This window comes from Salarias fasciatus, chromosome 22 (assembly GCF_902148845.1).
Source record: "Salarias fasciatus chromosome 22, fSalaFa1.1, whole genome shotgun sequence".
In the NCBI taxonomy this organism is placed as follows: Eukaryota; Metazoa; Chordata; class Actinopteri; order Blenniiformes; family Blenniidae; genus Salarias; species Salarias fasciatus.
In genome coordinates, this window is record NC_043765.1 from 21,438,418 (window position 1) to 21,464,626 (window position 26,209).

Genomic DNA, 26,209 nt, shown 5'->3' on the forward strand with positions numbered 1-26,209 from the left:
TATGTCTTTAAAAGAAAATAAAGTACAATTTAGAAAAATTGTCATTGTGTGAATTTTCTGCTGTCCTTCACCGGGTATTATGACCTTTCTAGTACAAACAATAAGAACCTTAACAGAATAAAGAGCAGGATAAAATGACATATTTTGTCATTTACTAGATAACAAAGGTTGATTTAGGATTTGTGGGATGTAGGCTCATGAAGGAGTCATTCTGGGAGGTTTGCTGCTCTCTACAGGCACAAACAAGTATTGAAGGAAGTTGAAAACATCTGGGGTCAAGTTTTAGTTGCTGTTGAAAATAAAGACATATTTCCAAAAAGTATGACAGGTAATTTGAGTACACTCGCCTAATAATAACAGTCATAGTGTTGATCCTTTTTTTTTTTTTTTTTTAGGGGGGGGGGGGTGATTACTCAAGCTGAAACCTTTAACCGAGACTCATAGAAGAAGCAGGAAGAGGCTGAGGAGTGTGTAACCACAGCTAGGGCCTGCACTGAGTGTCTGCCTCTGCCTCTGGGTTTGGTCTGATTCGTCTGAACATGTCAAACCGTCTTTGGCATGCTGGGAAGTATGAGGCGTGATCAATGCCACAGACACAACTCCCAGAATCCTGCGCTGACGTGAGTGTTGATCACAGCAGTAGTGCTCCACACATAAGATGAATTGAAAAGATCAATTAAGTCAGGATAAAAATTAAATGAGTAAATAAAAAAATATCAATACATACAAGATTAAACCATAACTAACATAAGTATGGAATAATGATACTACAAATGCAATAAAATTCTAAAAATAAATCATTAAATAAATGCCCCTACATATCATTAGTTAGAATTTTATTCCACCTTACCAATAATGTAAATGTAAATGTGAATTAATGTAGGAAGGACGTATACAGACACCACTAATAAGGAATTTAATGGGGTTTTTTTTTTAAATTCAGGCTAATGCAACAGTGAAATCCTAATAAAATAAAACAAAAATTCTTTAAAAAATGAAGAAGTGCAAATAATACAAAAAAATATATATATATTTTTTTAAAAAATCAAAACTAAGCAAAATCAGACTTTGTAGAAGAAAGACCCCTCCCCCTCCCCTCCCCCTCCGTGGCACCAACCACTCCTCATACAGTGAGTCGGAACACGTCACTTTAAATAGCCTGCCCCCCTCCCCCTCCCCCTCCCCCTCCCCCCTCCCCCTCTAACACACTGCCATGAAAACCAAACCACTATCCTTCTAACTGCTCCGCTGACTGACTGACTGCTCGCGACGCGGCGCGGTTCGCTTTCATCTGACGGAAAAAGTAACTCAAAGTATTTCTGCTGCCTTTCGCCTCAAATCACGACCACCGGGGAGAGTTTGGCGGAGAAACGAAAGTGCGACATAGTTGTTCTATTTTTTTTTTTTTTTGCCTTTCTTAAAATTTTTCCGGGTGAGAATGAGGCGAAGCTGAGATTGAGGAGAAACCCAGAGGGAGGAGGACTGAAGCTCACTTCAAGCAGCAGCAGCAGCAGCAAGAAAGTTGGAGCGTCTTTAATGGATAGAGCTACATGACGAGCTGCAACAGGGACATTTCCAGAGCACAATACCTGCACAGCGAAGACGGGAGAGGTAGGAGCACCGTTACACGATGCACACTTTCACCGTGAAGAAGATGAGGATGATGGTGCATGCAGCAGATTGCAACGACCGTGCAAATCAAACAAACAAACAAACAAGCAAACTAAAATCAACCAGCATCCCCTCCAGACTCACGCGTTGAGCGGCTATTTTTAGACAAGAGACGGGAGAGCGAAGTTCTGAACGGGCGGGACAGCCGTTAAAGTTTCTCCACGGAGCCTCTCTGACAGGCTGACAGGCCCGAGCGCGTCCCCAGCCCCGAGTCCGACCCGCACAGCCTCCGCAGCCGCCTCTGCTCGAATGCAGAAGTTGGTAGCTGGAGGTGTGAACGGCCATTTCCACCACAGAGGTGAGGAGGTGGAGGTGGGGGGTGGGGGGTGGCAATTACCGTGTGCGTTAAAAAAAAGTTTTCCAGCGTAAACTGGAGGAGATGTCGCCGTAGAGAGTCCTGCTTTATTTACACAGCGGGTTCAAAGGAAGCGGGTCTGTTTGTGTTGGAGCCCGCAGTGAGTGTTGGCTGAATGATTTCAAAGCTCCATCTAACTCGGTGCTGACTGTTCCGCTATGTCCGGGAGACTCCCCGTTTGCGCCATGCGCGCCACAGCGCGAGCTCAGCCACTCCCTGCACGAGCTGTACGCAAACGGCGCAGACCGAGGGTGTCAGGCAGAAACCTCTAAAAGCCTCCATTGTCACTGCGGGGAACAACACTTCTGACCGTCAAGAGATGCTGAAACAGTGTTCAAACCAAAATAAGTCACGCTTAATAATGTAAAGAACTCATTCAGAGAATTTTTAAACTTGAAATTGAGAAGTATGTGTGACTTCAGCCAAGAGATGTTTGGTTGTATGAATGGCATGTAGCTGCTGGTGTGTCTTGACTCACTAGAATATGTTTGAATTAAAATTTCAGCCCAAAAGTTTCGTTGAAGTAGTCTGCAGTTTAACATTTGTGTGTTTATACCTTACATGCAAAAATAGTGCTGTCAGTATTTATAGGAGGTATGTAAAATATACATTTATGATTATTTATCAATTTATTAAAAACATTTGGCAGCCATGATGTAAATTTGTTTGCATGGATACTTCACAGAATTGGATTCTTAACATTGACAAACTAACCAATGAGTTCCAGTCTTTCAAGTCTTAGGAATCCAGCATCTTGTGCCCTCTGTCCTGTCTAAACAATGCAGGATGAATCAACACAGTGGAGGCGGTAACTTTTTGTGATTACTAACCTAAATAAACAGTACCTAATCTCTATTAAAGAGGTGCACTGACGGCACACCGCACCTGCTGCCACTGAAGAATGACCCGCTCTTTCACTTTAAAGCGCATACAGTGGAAAGTAAAGAGTATCATGACAGAAATAATCACAGGTTTTTAGATTGTTTGAAGAAGTCGTCTCTGTAGTTGGTGGGTTGATTTTTTTTTTTCACTCCTCCATAATGACATGGTGACCAGTGTCTCCTCTGGCGTGGTGTGCAGTAGCAGGAAACTGAAATTTTATTTGTGAGGATAATCCCTTAGAGATGTATCATCTTCTTTTCACAAGAGTTCCCAGTGTGTTACAATAAAGGAACTAACAACGGAGGTTCAAATGACAGTTATCAGTATGATGACAGAGATGAAACACCTTGCATAACAACGACAGTTCTGCCAAACAGGCCAAAGCCAAATACAAGACACCAGACGGAGAGTCTTGCCATCTTATATTGTTGGGAATTTTGATAAATATGGAGTCTGAGCAGAATTTCATTGACAACTGTCCACACCAAATTTGATAGATGAATGAGGTGCATCTAATGTGCATGTGGGATTATTTTCTTGAGAAAATGTTATGAAGAGAAGTGCTGGTTTACCAGCTGTTTCCTCATATAAGGCAGAGGTGTGTCGCGTGCTAATGTACAGATGAGCAACAGGTTGCAAGTAAGGAGGATAACTGGAAGTGCAAACATCTGACTGTCTGTCTGACTGGAGAGAACCAATAAACATGCAAACTCCTCAAAGAGAGGCTCCCCAGCAGAAAGCAAATTTCTCTTCTGTAAATACCCTGCCTTCACACACTGCCCACAGGTGGTTTGCAGTTAATGTAGCATATGATCAGCGTCAGCTTCCGACTCCAAAAGCCACTAGAGATCTCCCTGAAAGAGGGAATTCCTTTGTTTTTGGCTGCGAGAGATCAGTGAAGTGGTCATGAGGGGTAGCCCACTTCAGCATGTCCTCACAGGATCCGGAGAGAAATCTGTGAGGGAAAAACCCTGGCTTAGTGTTTCAGTAGAATTTTCTATTCTGACTGAAGATCACTGGAAATTCCCTTCACACACATCTTTCACGATCAGACTGGGGATGTCTGTTTATACTCGTGAAGAAAGAGCAAGCTGTGAGAGAGACTCCTTGTGAGACCGTTTCTAACAATTTCAGCAGGAGTATCAAGGTCAGAACGGTTCAACAGGCTTTGTGTGCTCAGAGTGACAGGGAATAACTGTTAGACAGGTTTTGTTTGCTGTTGTTCTGTGTATATTATATTATAACTGCCCTTTTATTGCAGATCATGTCAGATAGGTGCTCCATGATGAAAATCAAATCTGTAAAACTGCCAATTAAAGTGGATCTTGATTATGTGGCAGTGCCTTTCCAGGCAGCCGTCGTGTACTGATCATGTAAAGAACAAACTTCTGGTGCAATTGAATATGCTGTAAACTGTGAGTGAACATACAGTTTACTCCCAAAACACACAGCGTGTGACCTGAAGGCAAACACACTTCATTCCGTGTTGAACCTGAACTGTGTACTTCCATGTTCGATTGGTGTCTTCTTCCTCCTGCTCTTTCACTGGTGCCTGTCAGCTTTGACCAACGGTAGATCAGTGGAAAAGGAACCAGCAGGACAGATCAAAAGTCACTTTTTTTTTTCTTTATTGCATCCAGTAAAATATATACCGAAATTCAAAATGTTCTCTTTATATTAAAAACTCCTGATAACGATGTCAGTGACAGTTAACCCAAGAAAGCCTTGTTCCTAGAGAACTGCTTTTTGAAGTTCTTTTGAGTTTCTAAAAGTTGAAGTGGAGATAGAGTTTTAGTTATCAGTCTGTGAATCAGCTTCCAGTTTCAATCAGAACGCACATCAGACGAACGTTAAAAAAGGGAAAGTTAGGTTTAAGCTGTAACCAGATGAAGTCTTCTGCCAGCTTTTGATCTCTTCTGGTCAGGAATCCCTTCAGGAAGCAGCAGGGGCAGATACCAGCCATTTCTCCCATAAAACCAGCGGTGCTGCTGTCACTCACCGGCCTCATATAAACCTTCAACACTGGAATTTTTACTGCATCTCATCCGTGCTCACTTTGCCTCCTCACTTTGCCTCCACTTGCTTGTAATCCTGACAGTTACGGAGTGAATCTTCTCCTGCAGTTTAGTCACATGCAGACTGTGGACTCTCCATTTTGAAAAGCGAGGTGTGCAGCCGAGAGTTTGTGCAGCCTCAGGGTTGCTTTCCAGTTCCCCCTGTTAGACAGAAAATCCCTCTGCATGTTCGCCCAAATCCCATAATTCTCTTCAGGACCTAGCGCAAACCTGCGCTCATTAACATATTTTTTTTCCACAATCCAGAAGGAGCCCAGTTTTCTGCTCTCTGTTTGAAGCTTTTAAAAAGCTTATCATGCAGTCCGCTGAGTGATGCTGAAAAACGAGTGGCTTTAAGAAGTTTTTTTTTTTTTTTTTTTTTGTTAATGAGAAGTGACAAACAGGAGGCGGCAGGTTTACTGAAATCCACACACTGATTAACTTTCACAGACAGGACGGTTTATGTTTGACTGCTGTACGTGTGAGTTTAACTACCTTTAAAGTTACAGCACACACTCAGCTGAGGCTGGTCTGGCACAAGCATCCTGCACGAGCTGCTGCGCTTTCATAGTGGACTTACAACGGGTGAAAGTCCACACTCCAAACCCAGCTCTGGCTCTTCAATGATTTGCATTAGAAGTTTGATCTCTAACTTCAGAAACAAAGGCGCAGCGCTGGTTCAATGACGAGTCTCTGATGTGGCGATCAAGTGCAGGTTTTGTCGACACACACAAGCTTTATTTTAAGGGATATAACTTTTCTTATTAATGTTTAGATGATAGATGAGTCAGCATTTAATTACTTTATATCATAAAACTGAAAGAAGACCCTTTATTAAACTGATATGGCTTTAAATGGTTAATTCTAAGTTTTCAAGTACTGAGAGAACATGGGTGTGTTGAAGGTGAACATCCTGGTTGCAGTACACACAAAGGTAATATACAACACACTGTGTTTCACTTATATAGTGTGTGATGAGCTTGTACCTGTGTAGCGTGGAGTGATAAAATAATAAAAATCTGGGTTGTTCAAGAAAAAGGTGAGGAATCTCTGGTATACTACCTGAATAACATCTTTAATCCAGTCACTGTGCCCCTGCCTGAACACCACAGGCCTGAGTTCATCTTCATGGTGAGAATCCATAGAGGGGGCTTGATCAGGGAACGGCTGCTGGACACTGGGATCTCTCAGGTGGAGCGACCTGGTCTTTCTCCAGACTTTACTCCCATAAAAAACATCTGGCATCAGCTGAGTGGCTGTATAGAGGTTCATAACTCTGCACCCCAGAACCTCAGTGACCTGAGGGTGTCCCTTCAATGAGAGTGGGTTCGGAAGAACATGCAAACTCAGTTTGGAAAACCCCCCTTTTTCCTCACCTGAAATAAACGAGGCTTTTGTAGAATCTCACAAGTCCTCTCGATGAAGAGATTACTTGCACATGCTGTATTAATTGGCCAATTCAGCTCCGCAGTGTGTTATGAATCATTGAGGAGTTATTGATTTTTATTCACTCCTAATTGCTACTCAGCTGAAACAGAATAATCGTTTCGCCCTCTTTGAAGTAATATTAATATTCATGTGAGGCCTTGATGTCCGACTTTAAAAGCACTCAACAATGGTAGCCGTATTTTTGAGTCGGTGTTTCCCACTGGTGCAGATGAATTCAGTGGGACTTTCTCGCATTGTGTGCAGCATAACAACACTCCTTTTTTCATTACGTCCCTTTGTGCGGAGCAGGAAGTGAGCAAATGCGGCGCCTATCACAGATGCTTTTGTGTGATAAATAACTTTCAATCAATACTCATTCTCCCCGGCACTCTGGGTTTCCGCTCCTTCCTCTCAGGATATTGTCGCAGCTCTCAGAGATGCCCCGTTTATCGGATGGAAAATCTGAATAAAGATCACAGAGCAGACAAAAGTCTTCCTTTTAATACCTGTTCTAATTTCCTTCCCCGAGATACAAAATCCCTCTGTCCTTGTTGTGTTTCCAGGATGTTGACTTGGCTGAGGGAACAGATATGGGCGGACTGGATTTGGTTTCCTGAAGGCCACGGCTGGGCTGACTTGACCGACCACGATGGCAAAGTCTTCCCTAAAACGCGGGACCTTTGGGCGACTATACCCATCGCGCTCTGCTTCCTGGTCATCAGGCAGATATTTGAGCGGTGAGTCACCGTGTCATGTTATCGTTTTCCTCGCCGCTCAACACCCTTGCTTGTTTGATCTGCTTTATTTAAAACGTTTAGGCCGCCTCGTTTTCCAGCCTGTGTGTTTCTCCTCCTCCTCCCAGGAGAGTAGCGACTCCCCTGGCCTCTCTGCTGGGCGTCAGCGACAAGCAGCGTGTCCATACACCTTCAAATCCCACCCTGGAGTCTTATTTCTGCAGTATATCGAAACATCCCACACAGGTAATCCGTCTGCATGCATCAGTGACTCACAGCCGCCTAAAGTGTATTTCATGACCGCTCTTAATCATGGTGGTTTGAGATCCTCCTCCTCCTGATGCAAGTGTGTTTGGGCGTGTCCCAACCTACTGTTACTGGGAAAACAAATTCTGACCTCAAAGTGTGTCTGTTACAGAGGAATAGTACTTAATCTCTTAGGTAAAGATAGGCAGTGCACAAAACGGTAATAGTATTGTCTTTTAAACTGGTTTTAGGGAGAATGATTTATTTGGCAGTTGAAATAGTCTTTTGTGCAGTGGAAGCTTATCTAGTGACAGAGTTCAGTGCTGAAGGTGACCACTGTGTAACAGAAAGATAAACTATGTGTCAACATGCCTGATTAAAAAAAAAGAAAGAAAAGTAAATAATATCTGTTGTGTCAGGTCATGTCTGTTAGACTTCAGAAATAAATAATTTACAGCAAAAACATTTTGATCCTGCTCCTGTCTGTTGCTGCTGCTGTGTGATCCTTTTACTGCCTGATCGCCTGGATTATTGTGAGTGTCTGTTTTAGGAGTTATTTTAAGAAGTGAAGATGCCAGTCCTCCATTCAGAAGTAATCTTGAGCAGAATGAAAAAATAAATAAATCAAAAACAAACAAACTTTCCTGCATTGTGAACTTTGTTTGATGATTCTCATGTTGACTGGGCCATCGTCGCCGTCCTGCGTGTGTCTTTTCTTTTTCAGAGCTCCGTAGTAAGTTTAAGTAAACAGACGGGCTGCTCCGTGCGACAAGTCCAGAGGTGGTTCAGGCGCCGGAGAAACCAGGACCGGCCGAGCAAGCTGAAGAAGTTCAGAGAAGCGAGGTGGGTTCATGACACGAGACACTCAATTTGTCCTCTCACCTCGTTTTTGAAAGTATATCTTTTATATGAAATATGATTTGAATTGAGTAACCATAACACTGCTTTGATTTTGTTCTGTAGATTATTTATAAATAAGTTGGATTATTGATATGAGATTATTTAATGAATTAAGAGTCTCTAAAACTGTTTTGATAATGACTTTTCTGTTTTATGGCTCTTGGACCAAATTCAACCAGTGAGGCTCTGTGTAGTTTTAACATCAAAAATTACAACATTTTGAAAGCAGCTTAGTGCAGATCTCGTAATAATACAAACCTCCTCTGTGTGTGTGGCTTAAAGCATTAAACATGCTGGATTCCCATCTCTGACGTGAAAGTGGCAGCTTTTCTGGCAGAACAATAACAGAGGCTCCTACAGATCATTAAACCTCTCATTATGTATTTCTTAACTCTTAAGTGGTTCACTTTTGACAGATTTTTTTTTTTATCATCGCTGGCTTGGGTTTCAACCGAGACACGCCCTGAAAACGAGACCTGACGTTTCTGGAAAGCTGCTGCGCAGCGAGCCACAGATATGAGAGGATACACAGTGAAGCTGTCAGCGTTTGATTTATCTGCTTTGTAATAGAGTGTCAGTAGGTTAAACTATAAATAAATATTTAATTTCTTTGTGGAGTTGAAGTCAAAGTATTTTACACCCCGTGCGCAGGTTTATTGTCTCTGATCGCTTCCGTTTGAGCACAGCTTGAACCTGCCATGTTGTCTGTGTGATAATTGAACCAAAACTTAATAACTGACAGTTTTTTTTCCTGCTCTCTATGTCTATGCTAATATTTGTTTGCTAAGGTTGTTGTGCGCTCTCTTACAGTTGGAGATTTACCTTTTACCTTCTTGCTTTCTTTGCTGGCCTGGCCGTCCTCATAGATGTGAGTAACTCCTTTAAGTCTGCTTCGTGTTTTTATTAAAAAAAACCACGAAATAATTTATTGACATCATCAGAGAAAATGAGAAATATATTCTGTTTGTTGTATGTTACAAAAAACTCAGCTCTGTTGGACATCTTAATAACTTTGTTTGCTTTTTAACAATTCATTTGTTGAAGTGCTGTGAAACTTGCAAAATGCATTTTTAAAAATACGTGGATGAAAGATTGTAGTAAACGCTGTTGAAGGGTATTTCTGTACATCTAATGAGAAGTGACCAAAGTCAATAATTTAGATGTTCCAAATGCTTCTGAATGACATTTACCGGTACTTATGTTGTAAATATTAAATGAATGTTCCTGAAATACAAAGTACCATACACGGATTGTGTATAATTCTGTGACTCTCACTACAATGTTATTGTTAAGATGAAATGAGGAGTTTATCCAGTACGGCCGCTTCTCCGGTCAAGTGTTAATTATTTGTGTGTTCTGATCTTTTTCCCTTCAGAAACCATGGTTCTACGAAATGAAGCTGATGTGGGAAGACTTTCCAAAAATGGTAACCACATTAAGTATACACTGTGGCCGTGTGATATCGTATCGCAGCGCCTGTTTAAATATTAAATCGGGAAAAGATTCATGTTGGGAAACCGAGATTATGCTCGGTTTGTTCATGTCGTACCATTTGGGGGCCTAAAGGCAAACAGAGCTGTGTACAGTAGCACCAAGCCTAAAAGCAGCTCATCAGATGAGATAAATCTGCTTAAATGTTGAGGAAATAAAGTTTTTCAATCATTATAAGAATTTTTCCTCCACAACAGACAGAAAAAAAAATTCCTCATCTGAGTCTTTGGTGTCATTCGTCATTGATTGTCGGTGCAGGATCGGCCTGAGAGGCGTTCAAGGACTGTTCAGAATGTCAAGGTTCTGTGATATTTAACCAATTTGGCCTTGTTTACAAGGCCTGCTCTGAACATCAGTCATATGTTTTAGAAAGGCTCAGAAGCCTAATAAATCCAGAAAAGGCCAGTTATACACCACTGTCCAGTTAACTCTGAGGTCCCTGTTCTGTCACCTCTGATGGATTTAGCATGTTTACCTCTCAAAGCTATTCATGACATTAAGAAATCAGCAAACTATCAAAAAGCAGAGATAAAAACCACAGAAAATACTTATTACATTGACTCTACACGACGTCTACATTCACAGATAAGGTTGACCAGCATGTCATTTGTAACACAAGCGTCTTAGTCCCACCAAAAACACACATTCCTATTGAAAACTTGCCAAATATTGAAAATGCTGGAGCGGAAGCTCTCCTACTCCACATTGTTTGACTCATCTGCAGCCATCAAATCAAAATCTAGGCTTCTCAATGATAAGAGGGTTAAGCTGCCAAATATTAAGATGAAAATTCTCCCCTTCTATGGGTTTTAGTATGGTGTTTTTAATCTGTTATATAATTCTACAAATGAGAAATATATTGCTAACAGCAGAAAAATTGGTTAAGTGCTGCTAAAACACAATAATTTAAAATGCAGTCAAATCTCACAATATTCTCTTGAAAATCCCCCTGAATTTTTTTTTGTGCCCAACTGTGATGATTCCTCTTTTTCAAAGATATTTTTAATCCTTGATTGCTGGTAATTTTATTTTCAGCTGGTTTCTCCAGACCTACTTGATTTTTAATGTATTGAACTGTCTGCTGCCGTCATGCCAGGTTCCTCTTGGAAAATAGATTTTCAGTGAGGCTTTTAACCTGGTTAAATAAAAGATACAGATAAATACATTTCACTCTTTGACATGGTGCTGTTTTTACTTGTGTTGATATATTTTCTTTTCTTTTCTCTATTTTGTTTTTGTCTGCCGCTCTCTCTCTCAGCCGCTGGTGCCTTCACAGTACTGGTACTACATGATCGAGCTGGGCTTCTACATCTCGCTGCTTTTCAGTGTCGCATCAGACATCAAACGAAAGGTACGCCACACTGCGCTGTGTCCAAACACAATGAAACCCCCCCCCCCCCCCCCCCCCCCCCCCAGCAGCCTTCCGTCCAGACAGATTGCTCATTGCATAAACTAATGAGAATGATCAAAGCTCCTGGTGATGCATCCTGAGGTTCAGGTATTGATTTTTCCATTAGGTCTCGACTTTATGTATTTCATTTGAGTGGAGCCGTCCGCCATTGAAGACGACGTTGAGCTGCTCCGGTTCCTCTGCCCGCTGCTCTGCGTGGTGAAGTTAAAGTGAGCCTCTTCAGTTGAGGCGTGAGCGGAGCTCTTTGGGGAAATCATGTTGTGCAGAGGCAGATGGATCATTTTATCCGCTGGTCTGACTGTTGTCAAGCAAATTCTCACACCTGACTGGTGCAGGGAAATGATTTCTTAAAGAGATCCCTGTGATTTTTCTTTGTAGAGCTGGATAACTATTGGAACAACACACTGGGATAAAACTAACCGGTCTCATGATGGTCTAATCCCAGCTCATGCTCCTTCATGCATGGTGTTAATCATTTCTAAAACCCTCGACTAGTCTAATGTCGATTAGTGAACGGTCTTTGGACCAATAAGTCACCTAATACTTGGTGGATTTAAGTTTTTTTTTGCCACAACTCTGTTTGCCCCTGCAGGATTTCAAAGAACAAATCGTTCATCATGTGGCAACAATCTGCCTCATCGGTTTCTCCTGGCTGGTCAACTACATCCGCGCCGGGACTTTGATCATGTTGGTGCACGATGCCGCCGACTATCTAATGGAGGTAAATAATAGCCAAACCGTTAGATACATTTTATTGTTTTTACTTTATTGATCGTGGAAGATCATATAAAGAATCTGCAGTTGATTTTATTACAAGTCGTTTATGCCTTTCAAGTGTTTAGATAGTCTCTGCTTCATGTCAAAGTTAAAGCGCTCTGGACGTCACACGGTTCACTTTTCTGCCCTCTGCAGGAGAGTCGTTTAAAAACAAGCTGTGCTCTCTGTGTTTTCAACCCCCAGTCAGCCAAAATGTTCAACTACGCAGGCTGGAGGAGGACCTGCAACTTCATCTTCACCATGTTCGCTGCAGTGTTCATCATCACGCGCCTCATAATCCTCCCTTTCTGGTAAAAATCATCGTGAATCACGCTAACTGAGTTTCTGTTACTGTTGCTTGACACAAACAGTTTCGCAAGCAAAGTTTGTTTGTTTTTTTTCATTTTTGGCAGGAGCCTTTTTTTTCAGCCATTTTTGCGAATCTAGTTTCTCACCATAGTGAGAAGTTAAATTGAATTTAAAAAGTGGGTTTTTCACCTACCATAAACTCACATATAATGTGTGACACAAGTAACACAGTGTGTTAATTGTGAAATATACACACAAAGGGATTGCATTCGCAGTGACGTTTTATTGACGCACTCAATTAAACACATCGAATGAAAGAATTATTTTCATTATGATGGACGTGCTGAATGACCAGCCTCCTGTGGTCATGAAATTCCTGTCAAATATGAGAAGGCAAAAACGTCTTAAGAAGAAGCTTAACAAATAGAAAAGAAGAAACTGATTCATATCAGTGTTTCCTGTAAAATGAAAGGAATCCCTTCTATTTCAAGCTGTCCTGTTATGTAAGTGGGCTGCTGGGTGGTGCAGCGGTTCACGCTTCACCTCCCTGTGCACGGTTTGCATGTTTTCTTGTGCTACTCTGATACTGTGCATTTGAAGATAAAGTTGAAATCCTATTGTTATTTTTACTTCGCAGAAAGTACAAAACTGCAAAGCAACTTTTTTTATTGACAGTGAAGAAAATCTGAAACATCAGGATCCAGTTGTTTACGAATTTCTATTCCTGCCACTCCAGAAAGGAGCGTAGGAATGAAGTGGGAGTGCCGTCCTTTGGTTCGTTTCCCTGCCACACTGACATCTGTGTACATGCTCAAAACAAACCGGCTCATTCATTCAGAACATCCAGATGCCGCAGGAAGTGGGAGGCAGCAACAAAATGTCAAATCTCTATAAGCCAGTGGGGCTCCAGTTAAAATATGCCGTGTGTTCGTGTCTTTGTCTGTTTGCCAGAACGCAGGAATGTGGCGACAGGATCCACTGATGGTTATTTTATTTGACAGAAATGTTTTGGATCTGCTGAAAACTTTGAGAGATCTCACTGTGAAGACAACAGGGCCTTTGTGAGCCCTCCTGGCCTCTCTTGTCGGGGCTGTGGAGGCCGATTGTAGGCGGCTCTGACTGGACGCTCTGTTCTGCCTTTTGTCCTTTTGTCCAGGATCATACACACGACGTGGGTGTACCCGCTGACGATCTACCGCCCCTTCATCGGCTTCTACTTCTTCAATGGGCTGCTGCTGGTGCTGCAGGTCCTGCACATCTTCTGGGCCGTGCTCATTCTGCGCATGGTCGTCAAATTCCTGCCAGGCAATGTAAGAATCATCCATATTTTTTAAGGTTGTTTTCTGATTTAAAATCATGTCGCACAGCAGTTTTGCATTTATGTCGCGTCCTGTCTCTGCCTGACAGGATATTGTGGAAGATGAGCGCAGCGATAAGGAGGAGACCGAGTCGGAGGATGAAGATGAGGATCACGAGCCGAGGGAAAAGTCTAAAAACGGCCACGTGCAGAACGGCCACGCTTTCCTCAATAACAACCACAGTAAGATGGACTGATTGGGGACCGGGCTGCGCGAGGAGTGAGGATGGCTCACCTGAAAGCCAAAGAGCGTGAGCGGACTTGTTGAAAGAGGCAACACACACACACACACACACACACACACACACACACACACACACACACTTGCATATCTACACACTGATGTCATATCCCTCCCCCCTGAATCCCCAGTAGGTAGTCCAGTGTGGATAATTTCCTCTCTCGGTGGATTACACTAAATTAATTAAGAAGAGGAAGGCTTCAGAGGAGTTACCTCCATGATCTGCTTGGTTCCTAAGCAGCAGAGCGGGTTTCTCTTCTCTTTTCTTCCTTCCTCTTCCATCCATTTCTTAGCTATTTGCCAAGATTTCCTTGCAGATGACCAAGTTGCCAAACCTGCCTGCTTGTAACTTTTCTTTTTTTTTTTTTTTTTTAAATGTTACTGAAGTGTTTTCAGGAAGTCCTGCGATGCGGACGGGGTGTTACCCCCTCATTCCTGCACTCGCTCAGACTTACACCTGCCCTTAAACGACTGATTTTTTTTTTTCCTGATCTGACTAACCACCGCTGCAGTCAGTGACGCCTGTGGAAGTGGCAGTGACTTTCTGTGGACCCTCCACCAGATTCAAGTCAGCTCGCTCCGAATAAAGAATATTTCAGGGTATTACAGCTGCCGTTCTTTCACCTGACGCCGGTTGTGGTAACTTCAGTTCCCGTGGAGATTTGAAACTAAATAATTGTTGACAAAAAAAATTTTAACAGGCTGAAAGAAAGTGCTATATCTGCCTTGTATAAATAGTGAAATGTGCCTTTGTGGAAGCATTTTGTTTGTTGGGAAAAGATTGTTTTAAATGTTTGTTTTCTTTATTGGTCTATCTTTTAGTTCTATATGATTTTATTTTTTTTTTCCCACCCCAGCCTGTGGTTTGAATTTGGGAGCAATTTCTTTGAGTGTAACCCAAACCAATCAGTCATTTTGTATCGATTATTCTGGATCTCAAAGTGTCAATAGCATTTCATTCAGTGTTGTTTTCTCCCTCCATCCAAAGATGCACTTTATTGTTTCTTCTATAGTTTAGCATTGAATAGAAATCTAGAAATGGGCTTTGTAATGTTCCAACCTAAATGTGACTTTCTTTTTGAGTATAATTTCAATTTTTCTGTATTTATTTCCATAATTCTATCATTATTCAAGCCCCAAGATCTCCCAGCTTGGCTTCGGTTTTGGTTCAACAAGAAATGTAAAGAGGTACAAACGAAACACCAAAGTATGGTTTACATTTTCTATGTCATTTGCGAAGTGCCTTGAACATTTCAAATGTTTATTATTTTGAACAAAAAAAAAGAAAAGAAAAGAATTCCCTTTATCTCTGTTTGCGTCGTCTTTGTGGCCGAAGGCTTCTCCAGGTCTCTAATAGCTCTCCTGGAAGCCTGTTGACCTGCAGCTCGCTCTGCAGAGCTTTGCTTCTGCCGAAGTGCTTCTGTTCTGCGTTCCTGTGCCGCTGAAATGTAAAAAAGTCGCGATGACGGTTATGATAAACAGAACTGTGGATAACTATCCTGTGTTTTTCTGCTTTTAATTTATATCCAAATTTGCATTTTCCTTTTTTTGATGGGGAAAATGAAATTAAAACCAAGATAAGATGCATAGAAGTGATTAAAAAAGTTTAGATAAGGAGACGTTCAGTAGAAGCTTTTCTCTTTAAATAAGTAACATGTATTATTTTTTCTCTGTTATCAAATGTTCTGTGAATATGGTTATAGGTAGAGTGTATCAACACAATCTTTTAAACATTAAAAAAGAGTGACTTTGAATCAGGGTTTCTAGTTCTTAATAAATCTTGTTTTTCTTGACCAGTCATGGAGTTGTCAAGATTGTAAGAGACTTTTTATTCCTAGTCAGTGGTGATCTTTTTTTTTTGTTTTTTTTTTCCCCTGTCCTGTTCGGCAGCTGGGGCGTGCAATATTGTATGATTGTAGCCTTTTACTATCCGAACAGATTTTAATGTTAGCAGCAGGACGAGACTGAATCTCCTCCTGCTGCTGCCTTTATTTAAAGCTGGCATCCGGCATGGCTGCCGGACAGGACCGGGACGGAAACGCTCAGAGAGCGAGAGACAGAAAGAGAGAGAGATAAAGAGAGGGAGAACGGGGGGCGGGGGGGCACAACCTATGTACAAATTCACAATGCAAAACAGTGTTGTTGACGCACCACACGCAACCAAGAACAATCCCAAACCCCAATCTAGACAACACCAAAACAGAGCCGACAACCAACACAAAAACTGACAGAACCATACATATACATATACATATACATATACATTATATATATATATTTTATTTCCCCCCCTGATGAACCATAGTAGTGAACAGACCAGGCCACAAAAATAAAAGGAGGTGTAGGGGAGGAAGGAAATGCAAGGACACCACAAACCCTTTTTTTTTTTTTTTGAGAATAAAGCTGGTAATAACTAGTAGTAAACTCGGGGCGTGCATCAAGAGAGGTCCACTACAGACCACCATTATTCTAACCACCACAAGAAGACAAGGTAACCGAGTATGTGAAGAGTGATTAAAGATCAGCGTGATCATGCAAATATGATGGTGATAATGATGGTGATAGTGATAATGCATATATTACCTCTGACCCCTGAGAAGGCCAGAAGCAGGCCAGAGAGGCCCTCAGAGCCCAGACAGCCGGCGGTCATCACAGAGCCCGGATCCAAGCCGCTCCCCCTGGCAGACGCCCCCGCTCCGGTTCAGAAATGGGGCAGAGGAAAGCCCCGGCCGGGGACCCCGGCGGTCCCGGGGCCCGGGCCCCGCGGAGCCATGACCGGCAGGAGCCGGTCCACCCCGGGCGCCGGACGCCAGGGGCAGGCAGAGCCGAGAGCCCAAGGCCCAAGAGCCCAAGAGCCGACCCCCCACACAGGCGGAGGGCCATGACCCACCCGGGAGAACCGGCCCACACGGGCGGCTACTCACCCCAGGCCAGTACCCCCCCCCAGTGCTCCGGCCACGCACCCCGAGATCCAGGGCATCACCCCCCACCCCCCGTCCAACCCCCAACCCACCCCTCCCACCCTGTCCTCTCCCACCTCACTCCCCCCCCCGCCCCAACCCAACACTCACACCCACTCACTCACATTGACACACACACACACACACACACACACACACACACACACACACACACAGAGTCAACCCTACCCCAAACACACTCACATTCCCATGTCATCCAACCATCATGTCCTGTGGGAGACCCCCCCCGGAAGGCAAGGGAACACCGAACCCCACATCCAGGCCCCCCCGCCACCCACAACCGCCGCCCCCACCCCCCCACCCCACCGCTACAGACAGGTATGCACCCCCCAGAGCCAGCAGCCCCCCAAACCACAGCCGGTCCAAACCCCAGGCCTGTGGAGAAAACAACAGCCCCCCCGCCCCCCACCACAAGGAATCCGGAAACGGGGGTGCAGAAGACCCCATTGCCCCCCCCCCCCCCCCCCCCCCCCCCCCGGCTCATGAGTGTTGATGGAGTATATGTTGTTTGCGATTGGTGATCTGTTTAAACAGGTTACATAATCTACAGAGAATTATGTATTTGGTTTTTAATATAGAACCCCTCCCCTCACTCTTCATTTTTTTAAAATAGTTTGTCTTTTTCATTTGTTTAATTAATGAGACGGTAGCTCCATCCAGACTAATGTTCTTTGTGGAGATGTTTGGTTAACCCCTCCCTTCCTGTCCCTCCACTTCATTATTTTTTTTTTTACTGTGGGGGCAATTAACTTTATCTTCCCTTCTTAGCAATTAAAGCTGCTTCACCAGCAGGCCACACTAAAACACACAAATAAATAATTAAACTAGAAGGTGAAATGAAAGCATTTTAAAAGCTGTGTGACATTGGGCTGTTTAATCATGACTGGATTTCTTCCGATTCGCTTTAAAATGACACTGAAAATTACCGTAATTTCTTCATGTTAAATTGTTTTAGGGAGTCCCGGACTTCCTGTGTTCTAAACAGGAAGGCCTGAAGGAAGCCTATTCGAGGTTTTTACTGGAAAAATGGTTTGGTACTCAGGTCTGTTTTCTTTAGGAGATTTTTGTCTTAAGAGTTCTGCAATCCCTTTTTCTTTATCATCATTGTCCAAAAAAAAAAAAAAGCCCAAGATCGAGGCATAGTGATGAAACAATCCTCACCCACCGGTTTCATCCGTTCGTTTTCTTTAACGACTTTAACACAGATGACAATAGGTCAGCGGGAGGCTGCGTCATCCGAGTTGATTCCTCCATTTGGAAAATGTTCAGTGCCTTCTTAGGAGAAAACATGATACAGGCTGAGATCGGGAAGCGTTCTGAAATGGAATAAATGAAGCCTGGCGTGCGTGCCGCCCATCTGTCAGCGCTTCCACCGGTGTTGAGTGGAGCTGAAGGCATCATGGTGCCATTACGATATCAGATGGCACAGGGCTGTGGTGACATACAGGCTGCTGGCACAGCTGTGGGGATGATCTTTGTTGCCAAAATGACGGCAGAAGAATTTACAGTCCTCCTGAAGTTCCAGGTGAAATGAAACGAAATCCTTGCAGGCTGAGAGTTTGAGCTGTTTTTTCTCTCTCTCTCTGTTTGAATAAAATCGCTTCTTCATGGTTCTGTCTTCCCCTCCGTGCCCCCCCCCCCATGGCCTTACAGTATTTTGGCTGCAGCTTAAAAGGCCTTCTTGGCTAATTGCATAGGGAGTGGGATCACTTTACCTCCATGCCCTGGACCTCAGCCTCCTCACTCGCCCTGTCACTGGCAACCACACTGTACCAATCTCCATTTTAAAGCGGCAGGGTCAATTTCCACCCTGCTGCAGCATCTGGCTCTGCAGCTTAATTGCTAATGCGTCTCCTGTTTCTCCGGCTCTGGACGTCTGGGCTTTCCTCTCTCTTCGGCCTCTCCCCCAAATCCGCGTAAAGTCCTCCCCCTCAAATCTGCTCTCTCCTTTCCGTGTTACGTTTTCTTTCCTGCTGCATTCACGGCCTTCTGAAACGAATGAGCAGGTAGTGCTGTTGTGAAGTCTAATTGGTGACGGCGGTGAAGGCCCTCCTGACAGCAGAACAAAAGCGGCGGGGTGTTTGATTCACTCGTGAACTGTGTAGACCGTTATTCAATTCCTGCTTAAGTATTAATAAAGGCTTTACACGCCGGGGGGAGGTCGCGAGGTGCAAGTGCATGCTTGTGTACCTGTGCGTGTGTCTTTGAGTGCACGGGCTAATCCTGGACTGCTCATTTTCCTTGTGATGATTGTGTTCAGGAAGGACAGTCAAGACTTTGGAAACTGATGAGCGTCTTATGTAAGGTGAGCGTTGGGGAAGCTCAGGGGGAAATGACACACAGACGCTATGAAAGCTTTTCAAAGGTTCCTGCAGGCTGGAGGAGAAGCTCCTGGGTTTCTGGTCACCGCAGGGGAGGAGTGGTGAGTTTCAATTCATAGCTTTTGAATCAGTAAGTTACAGCTATGATCTGTGTAGATTCATATTCAAAATATAAACATGTTTCAATTGTTTAATCATTAGTTTACTGAGAGCTGAAAGGCTTTTTTTTTTTTTTTTTTTTTTTGCGTTTTTGCGTTTTTGTTTAAATTTCCAATGAAGAAAAGCTAAAACAAAAAAAATAAGCCAGGACATGTTTGATAATAATTACACAGTTAAAAATCATACAATGATTTACTGTGACCACAGTCTACTACTCTGATGTTATCATAATCAGTGTACATTTTAATAGAATAAAGCTTTCTGTTTGACGATATCTCATTTTTCATTTATATGAATATCTTTGAATATTTTTCAAGCAGGATTTGTTCACTGACAAAGTGGACATTTAGTACAGTTGCTTAATCTATTTAACACCTTTTTCTTTTTAGATTTTCACATGTACTGCTTCTCTAAATATGTGGAGGCTGCTAATAAATCCAACAGCAAATTCACATTTTGTATTTAAACACAAATATTAAAAGCCATAGTTATCACATACATTTTGATTTCTGAATGAGTTCTGTGATTAAACTACATTTACATGTATTTATTGGATTATCAATAGATACATGACCTGGGCTCTATAAGCATCAGCAAACAGCATCTTAATTATGTACTTTGAACTGCGTTGTTTCGCATTAATGCTTCATATAGTTCTGTTTTAAATCAGTGATAAGTCATATTATTGTGACATTTGCTTGTATTTACCTTGGATCTTATTGAAAATTTGAGTAGCAGTATTAAAAATGTATCCTACGGAGGAATGTAAATGCATAAAGGTGAAAAAAAACCTTATTAAAAGAATTTTACATTTTTTTCAACTGAGTCCATTGTATATTGTACTCATGATCACCTTGTCTCTGTGTTTAGAATGTTTGTATAATGTTTTATTCGTCTCTCTGTTTTTATAATTGTCACTACTGTCGTCTCAGGCGCACACACCCCTTCCTTAAGTAATGCTCCTGTACTAAAGAAGAGAAGAACCATCCTCAGAAGGATCAGCGGTCACCAGTGCCCACATGGACCAGGCAGCTCAACCTGCGCCGCAGTTCGAGGTGGATGTGGACCTGGGCTTTGCTCTCTTCTTCCTCTTCCTTCTGTGTTTCTTTCTCCTGGTGACGGTGGTGCGCTGCGCCCAGACGGTGGTGGACCCCTATGGCTCCATCTCTACTTCCACTTACCAGGAGGAGCAGATCACCTGAGAAAGGAAAAAAAAAGAGTGGAATCAGCCTACAACAAGACTCTGGTGGACAATTTAAAGCATGTGATCAAGACATTGATACAAAACAACTGACAGCAATTTTATTGAAGTCAAAACACATGCCTATGGTTGTGTTTGAGTGTTTTCTTCTTTATTTCCTTTTGAATAGCTGATCACTTATGTTGGGCATCTATACAGGCATGAGTGGGTCCCACTTGTTGACTTGTACTTGTCATTTGATTTGAGGTCATTAAAAAGTGTCAGGCAATCTTATATAAAGCATTGCACCTACCCACAAGAAGAGCTCTTTACGGATGAATAAATGACCTTTAAATGGGTGAAACCACTTCCAAATGTTTGAGTACACACATTTGCTCTTTCTGTCTCTCAGGAATGATAAATCATTATTAAAAACTTAAATAATAAAAAACTATCACGCAATCGAAGGGATACGTCAGAGCATGGTGTACAATAGAATTACATAGAGGAATATCTTCTCTTAAAACATGATTCAGAGTATTATTTGAAATTATTTAATTGTTTCATTTTGGTATCAATCTTGCTGTATAAGTTAACAGATATTTATTTATTTATTTATTTATTTATTTATTTATTTATTTATTGTTTAATGCCGTAATTCCCATGGTGCAGTTCCCTCTAATACCCGCCAGGTGGCGGTAACACATCCGGTAACTTCCGCTCTTGAAAAGTGTCGCGAAGAAGTGTCCGCTCGTTTAATGGCGCCTTCTCGGAGCAAGAAGGGGAGGAAGAGAACGCGTAAGTTTATAGCAGATGTATAAAGTATTTTACCTCTTTGCGTATCATATCTACACCTAATGTTTGTAAACACGGAAGTGTTTAGCCGTTGGTATAAAACGTACGTGGTTTTCAAGCAGAATCCTAGTGGAATCTCGTGTACTTTCCGACATTTCCTTTGGGAAGTTGTGCAGGTTGGCGTTGCTAGCTCAAGCATGTCTGCGTTCGCCTTCAATTCCCTTAAACGATACAAAACGTTTGATTGGGGTGTGTGTTTTTGTGGAAACCCAGAGATTGGCTCTAGAGAAAGGTTAAATAGAAAAACTCGTGCATCCAGGGATGTAAACAGTTAGCCGTATGTGCATTTACCGTTTCAACCGCTACAACGGATGCTTATAATCGTTATGCGTTTATCCATTTATTGCTTGATACAGTTAATTTTCAGACGGCAAAGGCGAGGTTACCTGAAGTTCAGATTTAAGAGGCTGAAGTATAACTCGGCAGAATGAAGCACAGACATTGTGGTCCAGGCGAATCCTACTAAATTCACCCATCACTGTCACACTTCCCTCAAAATACAAGGAGGGATCCAGCAATCAGTTGGAAACACTGATAAAGAAAACGAAGAAAGCACCTGCATACACTGCATAGGCCTGATAATGGGAGGGAAAGATCTCATCAAACATTCGGTGCAACAATGGAGAGATCATGGACTACAGGAGGGAGAATTTCTGTCTTAGTCAAATGTGATGGTAATTGACGGTGAGAAAGGAGGAGAAGCTCGCAACATTGAAGGAAATGATCCTTAGACAAGTTTTTTTTCACCTTCTTAGCTAGAGTACATGACAATTTTAAGCTATTTGATACTGTTAAAAACCCTCATGTCAGAGCTTGTGACATTCATACATTTCATTATAAAGAACATTCTTTAAAAGATGCATTAAACTGGCTTTTACAAAGTTAAGATTTTGTGATTTTTGTAAAACGGTTGTACTTCACTGTATGTGCACATGAAGTTCACTCATCTACTGCCAGCATGAACTCTAAATCATACAGTCAGTTACTCATTTAATGTGTTGGCTTTTGCAGTGGTTGAGGAAATGGATCCACCTCGAAGTACTCGGCCGAAGCGCCAAGCGGCAATGAAGTCTTACAACAGTCGTGGTAAGTTCAAGACATTGTTTCTTTTTCAGTGCATTCAAGCCATGGCCTGCATATTTATTGTAAATATTGATTATTGGACGTGTAATGTGGTCCAAAATCTTTTATGGTGGTGCATCCACCAGTACTGTGAAAACCCTTAATCTACAGTTATTCTTCTTCAGCTGATTTATTGGATAATTGAATTTTCTGTAAGATTCTTCTTTGTTGTTGTTGCAGCTCCTGTGGTGATGTTGACCAGACTGCCTGATAGTGAGGTTGATCCTCTGCGCCAACCAACACCTCAGCAGTATAATAGTGAAGTCGACTCCCCGAGCAGCTCAGACAATGACATGCCGTGGGAACCAGAAAATAACTCCAGCGATTCAGATTTCTTGCCTGAAAACGATAAACTGAAAGCCGCCAAATGCCCAAAGATTGAAAAAACCATGACGGTAGCGACAAAAAAACCATCGGCTGCTGTTTGCCCAAACGCCAACAAAACGGCTTCGGCAGCAGCAGCAAAAGCGACGGCTGCTGTTTGTCCAAAGATGAGCAAAAAGACAGAGTCGACGACGAAGACCGCTTCGACAACAGCAACAACCACACCGGCGGCCTCATTACCATCAACAACTAACAGCAACAGCAAACCAAGTAAGGCCTTTACGATTGTTACAGGCTTCACTAATCCACATTTTGGTTTGATTATGTTTGCTATTTGTGTCCTACTCATGGAAATATGTTTATCCCACAGCGGCAGCAAATTCCCCCATTATCATATCATCAGTGTTTTCCCATGGTTCTCAAGAAACTACAAATGTCCGGCCAAAGTTGCCAGAGGTGGAGTTGAAATTGGACATGGTGGTGTTGGCCCGGAGGAGACCAATGAAATGGCATCAGGGGAAAATCATAGAAATTGTTGAGAAGGGTGAGAGAAAATACAGCAATGTGTTGTGGAAGAGCAGTGCACAGTTGAAGTTTGGGGGCCAGATGTAGAATCATGTAGTAGTTAAAGAAATATAACAATGATTGATTGACTGAGCTTTTGTTTTTGTTTTTGTTTTTTTGCTCTTTTCTTCTTTGTAGAAGGTGGTCGGTTAAAATACAAAGTGAGTTTTGGTGAAATGGGGAGGAGCCTGGTGTCGGCTCACCACCTGGCGTTGTCCACGACACCAAAGCTGGAGCAGCTGTACGTCGGCGCCCGTGTGGTGATTCAGTCGCAAGATGATAAGACCCAATTCCACCCGGGCGTTTTGGCTGAGCTCCCCGGCAGAAAGAACCGCCTGAGGTTTGTATTCGATCAAGGGCTGTTTAAAAGACAAACACAAAGATCTACCTTCAAACTGCAGGTCTTGATGCTTCAATATTGACAAAAGTTGAATGCCTTCCAAATCATCTAAACTGACAACAGAAAGGACAGAAAGTAGATCAGGCCAGAACAGTGTCACACAAGAACAGAAGAGGGAAAAACTAATGTAATCGGAGATGAAATTTCACATTTTTTGCTAAATATTTTATAAACTTGATGCAAACAAATGTTTCTTTTCCCAGGTTCCTGGTTTTTCTGGATGATCATACTCCAATGTACGTTGGCTTACAACTACTTCACTTGATCTGCAAACCATGTAAGTTTGGCTTGTCTCATATTCTAATAAATGAAGCATAAATCAGTGCCAATTATCTGTAATTTGAAATTATCACAAAAAGTAAGGGAATTTTGTGTTATGGTACTTACATTAATAAATCAGAAAAGGCCATTTATTTTCTTTTTAAATGGTGAGATATCCTTTAGGAACATGTGCCAAAACAGTTTTTTTTCTGCTACTGGCTTTTATTTGTGCTGGTTTGGATGATTGAAGAAACTTGCCATGTCACGTTGGCCTCTCCAGAACAAACGACACACTCAGTCCGATCGCACGAATGCACAGCGGGTTTGAGGTCGGGACAGAATGACAACACCCGCCTCCTCAGTCTGGTTCCAGACTGGGTGGACATTGGGTTACAGAATTTCATCTCAATGTCTGTCTGCACAGAGTTGGCCTTGTAATTCCAGTGAGGGAGGTCGTGTACCTAAAGGCAGCGAAAACTTGTAAAAAGAATCAATAGCGACAGCAGAAAAGATGTAATTGAATATTGAGCTTAACAGTTGACGACTGCAGAAAACCTGTAAAAATGAAAACCATTTTCTTTTCTTTTTTTTTTTTTTTCTTCAAAGTGGAAAATACCCTCGATGACCTTCCAGACGGCCGACACAAAATATTCCTAACACAGTACCTGAAGAACTGGCCGTATCCTCATTTAACCCAGTACAAGATTGGACAATGCATTAATGTAGAACTGGAAGGAACGCTGCAGAAGTGCAAGGTAGAGACGGTCGACTGCAGCTTGATGGAGGTGGTTTTTCAGGTGAGTGTGAATGATGGAGAAATACTGATTCTCTCTCATATAATGTCCGCATTTTAAATGATGAATTTTCCTAACATTTTGTCCTCCTACTTGTGACAGCATAATTTGGTATAATCTCTTGATTTCACCTTTAGGAGAGTCAACAGAAAGATTGGATCTACAGAGGCTCCATGAGGCTTGAACACATGGCCAAGTTTTTAGCACTGAGAGAGAAACAACAAAACAACGAAAAGTCAAGCCAATGATGGACGGACGGAAGGGCAGGAGTAAATTGTTTGATACCTCTGGAGAATGTGGACATCTGCTGTTTTTATTTTTATCGGCAAACTGATGCATCCTTGGGATTACGTGTGGGCTTCCTGAAATGCATGTGTGGCTGATTGATGACATTAAATTGTCCGTGAAACTGAGTGCGTGCTTGTCTGTCTGGGCCGCTGCCTTGCAGCCTGTCCTCGCTCACTCCGTACCTCAGATTGGCTCCAGCGCCCCACCACCCCGAGTTAGATACTAGTAACATAGGAGGTAGATTTTTTTTTTTTTTTTTTTTTTGTTAAGATACAAGTAAGATTGCTTTTTAAAACGATTGCCTCAATGAGTTCTGCCCAGTTTTGCAAACCCCCCACCACCCACCACCACCACCACCACCAGGTTATTTATACATCTGTGCAGATATAGTAATTGGGTCCATCTTTGCATTTTCCGACAGTGTTTTTAAGTACTGAGTAACTAATGACAAATAATTCCCAGAAAAACATTTGTAAATTGTTGGATTTTATCGTGTGATTCTTTTCAACACGGCTGTTTATCATTTTGGTATTTATTGCCTTTTTTCCTCTTCTTTTTTTTTTTTAAAATTGTTGTTGTTCAGGTTAACAGTCAAAGATGTTCTTCCTTCAATTATTTTCATATATTGCTTACGTTTCACCAGTTTGTATTCACTGTCTTTTGCATGTGTAACTTGCATAACTTCCAGACATGTATTTTCAGATTGTTCTTTTTTTTTCTTTTTCTTCTTCTAGGCTTTATGAAGCTTCGAGAGCCAATGTTAGTTTTACAGTTAATGGTAGAATCATTATCTTTTTCAGGACATTTTATGGAGGCCTTATATGAATTTGCTAAAAATAAATGTGGTACTGAGTTTATTTTACATGTTGATGGAATCTTTTTCATTGAACTAGGAGCCTAAATTCCCATAAATCCTTATAGGAGCTTCACATCCATCCTGATTCTAAACTTACAACAGTAATCATTTAGAATCTAAATGATTGCTGTTGTAAGTTCAGAAATTTTAGATCATGCACCCACTCGAATGTTTTAAACTAAGGTGATCCAAATCTGTTTCACTGAACACAAACTCGTTGGATAAAAGTGAAATGATTTCATATACAGTCATTCACCATCTCAAGGGAG

At 42.1% G+C, this 26,209-nt stretch overlaps 2 protein-coding genes across 2 annotated transcripts; both read left to right on the forward strand.

Annotated features, from left to right (window-relative positions):
* The first annotated feature begins 1,204 nt into the window (after positions 1-1,204).
* cers2a (ceramide synthase 2a) lies at positions 1,205-15,589 on the forward strand. The gene is made up of 11 exons (XM_030119994.1): positions 1,205-1,611; positions 6,954-7,127; positions 7,253-7,370; positions 8,095-8,213; positions 9,081-9,138; positions 9,646-9,696; positions 11,020-11,112; positions 11,765-11,893; positions 12,133-12,239; positions 13,394-13,547; positions 13,645-15,589. Exons 2-11 carry the CDS (start codon positions 6,955-6,957, stop codon positions 13,789-13,791), a joined length of 1,149 nt encoding a protein of 382 aa, XP_029975854.1. The 5' UTR covers positions 1,205-1,611; position 6,954; the 3' UTR covers positions 13,792-15,589.
* Positions 15,590-21,216: 5,627 nt separating this feature from the next.
* LOC115409542 (histone-lysine N-methyltransferase SETDB1-B-like) lies at positions 21,217-25,946 on the forward strand. Its single transcript, XM_030120778.1, has 8 exons — positions 21,217-21,274; positions 22,343-22,417; positions 22,634-23,047; positions 23,148-23,321; positions 23,480-23,681; positions 23,945-24,018; positions 24,609-24,799; positions 24,934-25,946. Exons 1-8 carry the CDS (start codon positions 21,235-21,237, stop codon positions 25,042-25,044), a joined length of 1,281 nt encoding a protein of 426 aa, XP_029976638.1. The 5' UTR covers positions 21,217-21,234; the 3' UTR covers positions 25,045-25,946.
* Positions 25,947-26,209: the final 263 nt, after the last annotated feature.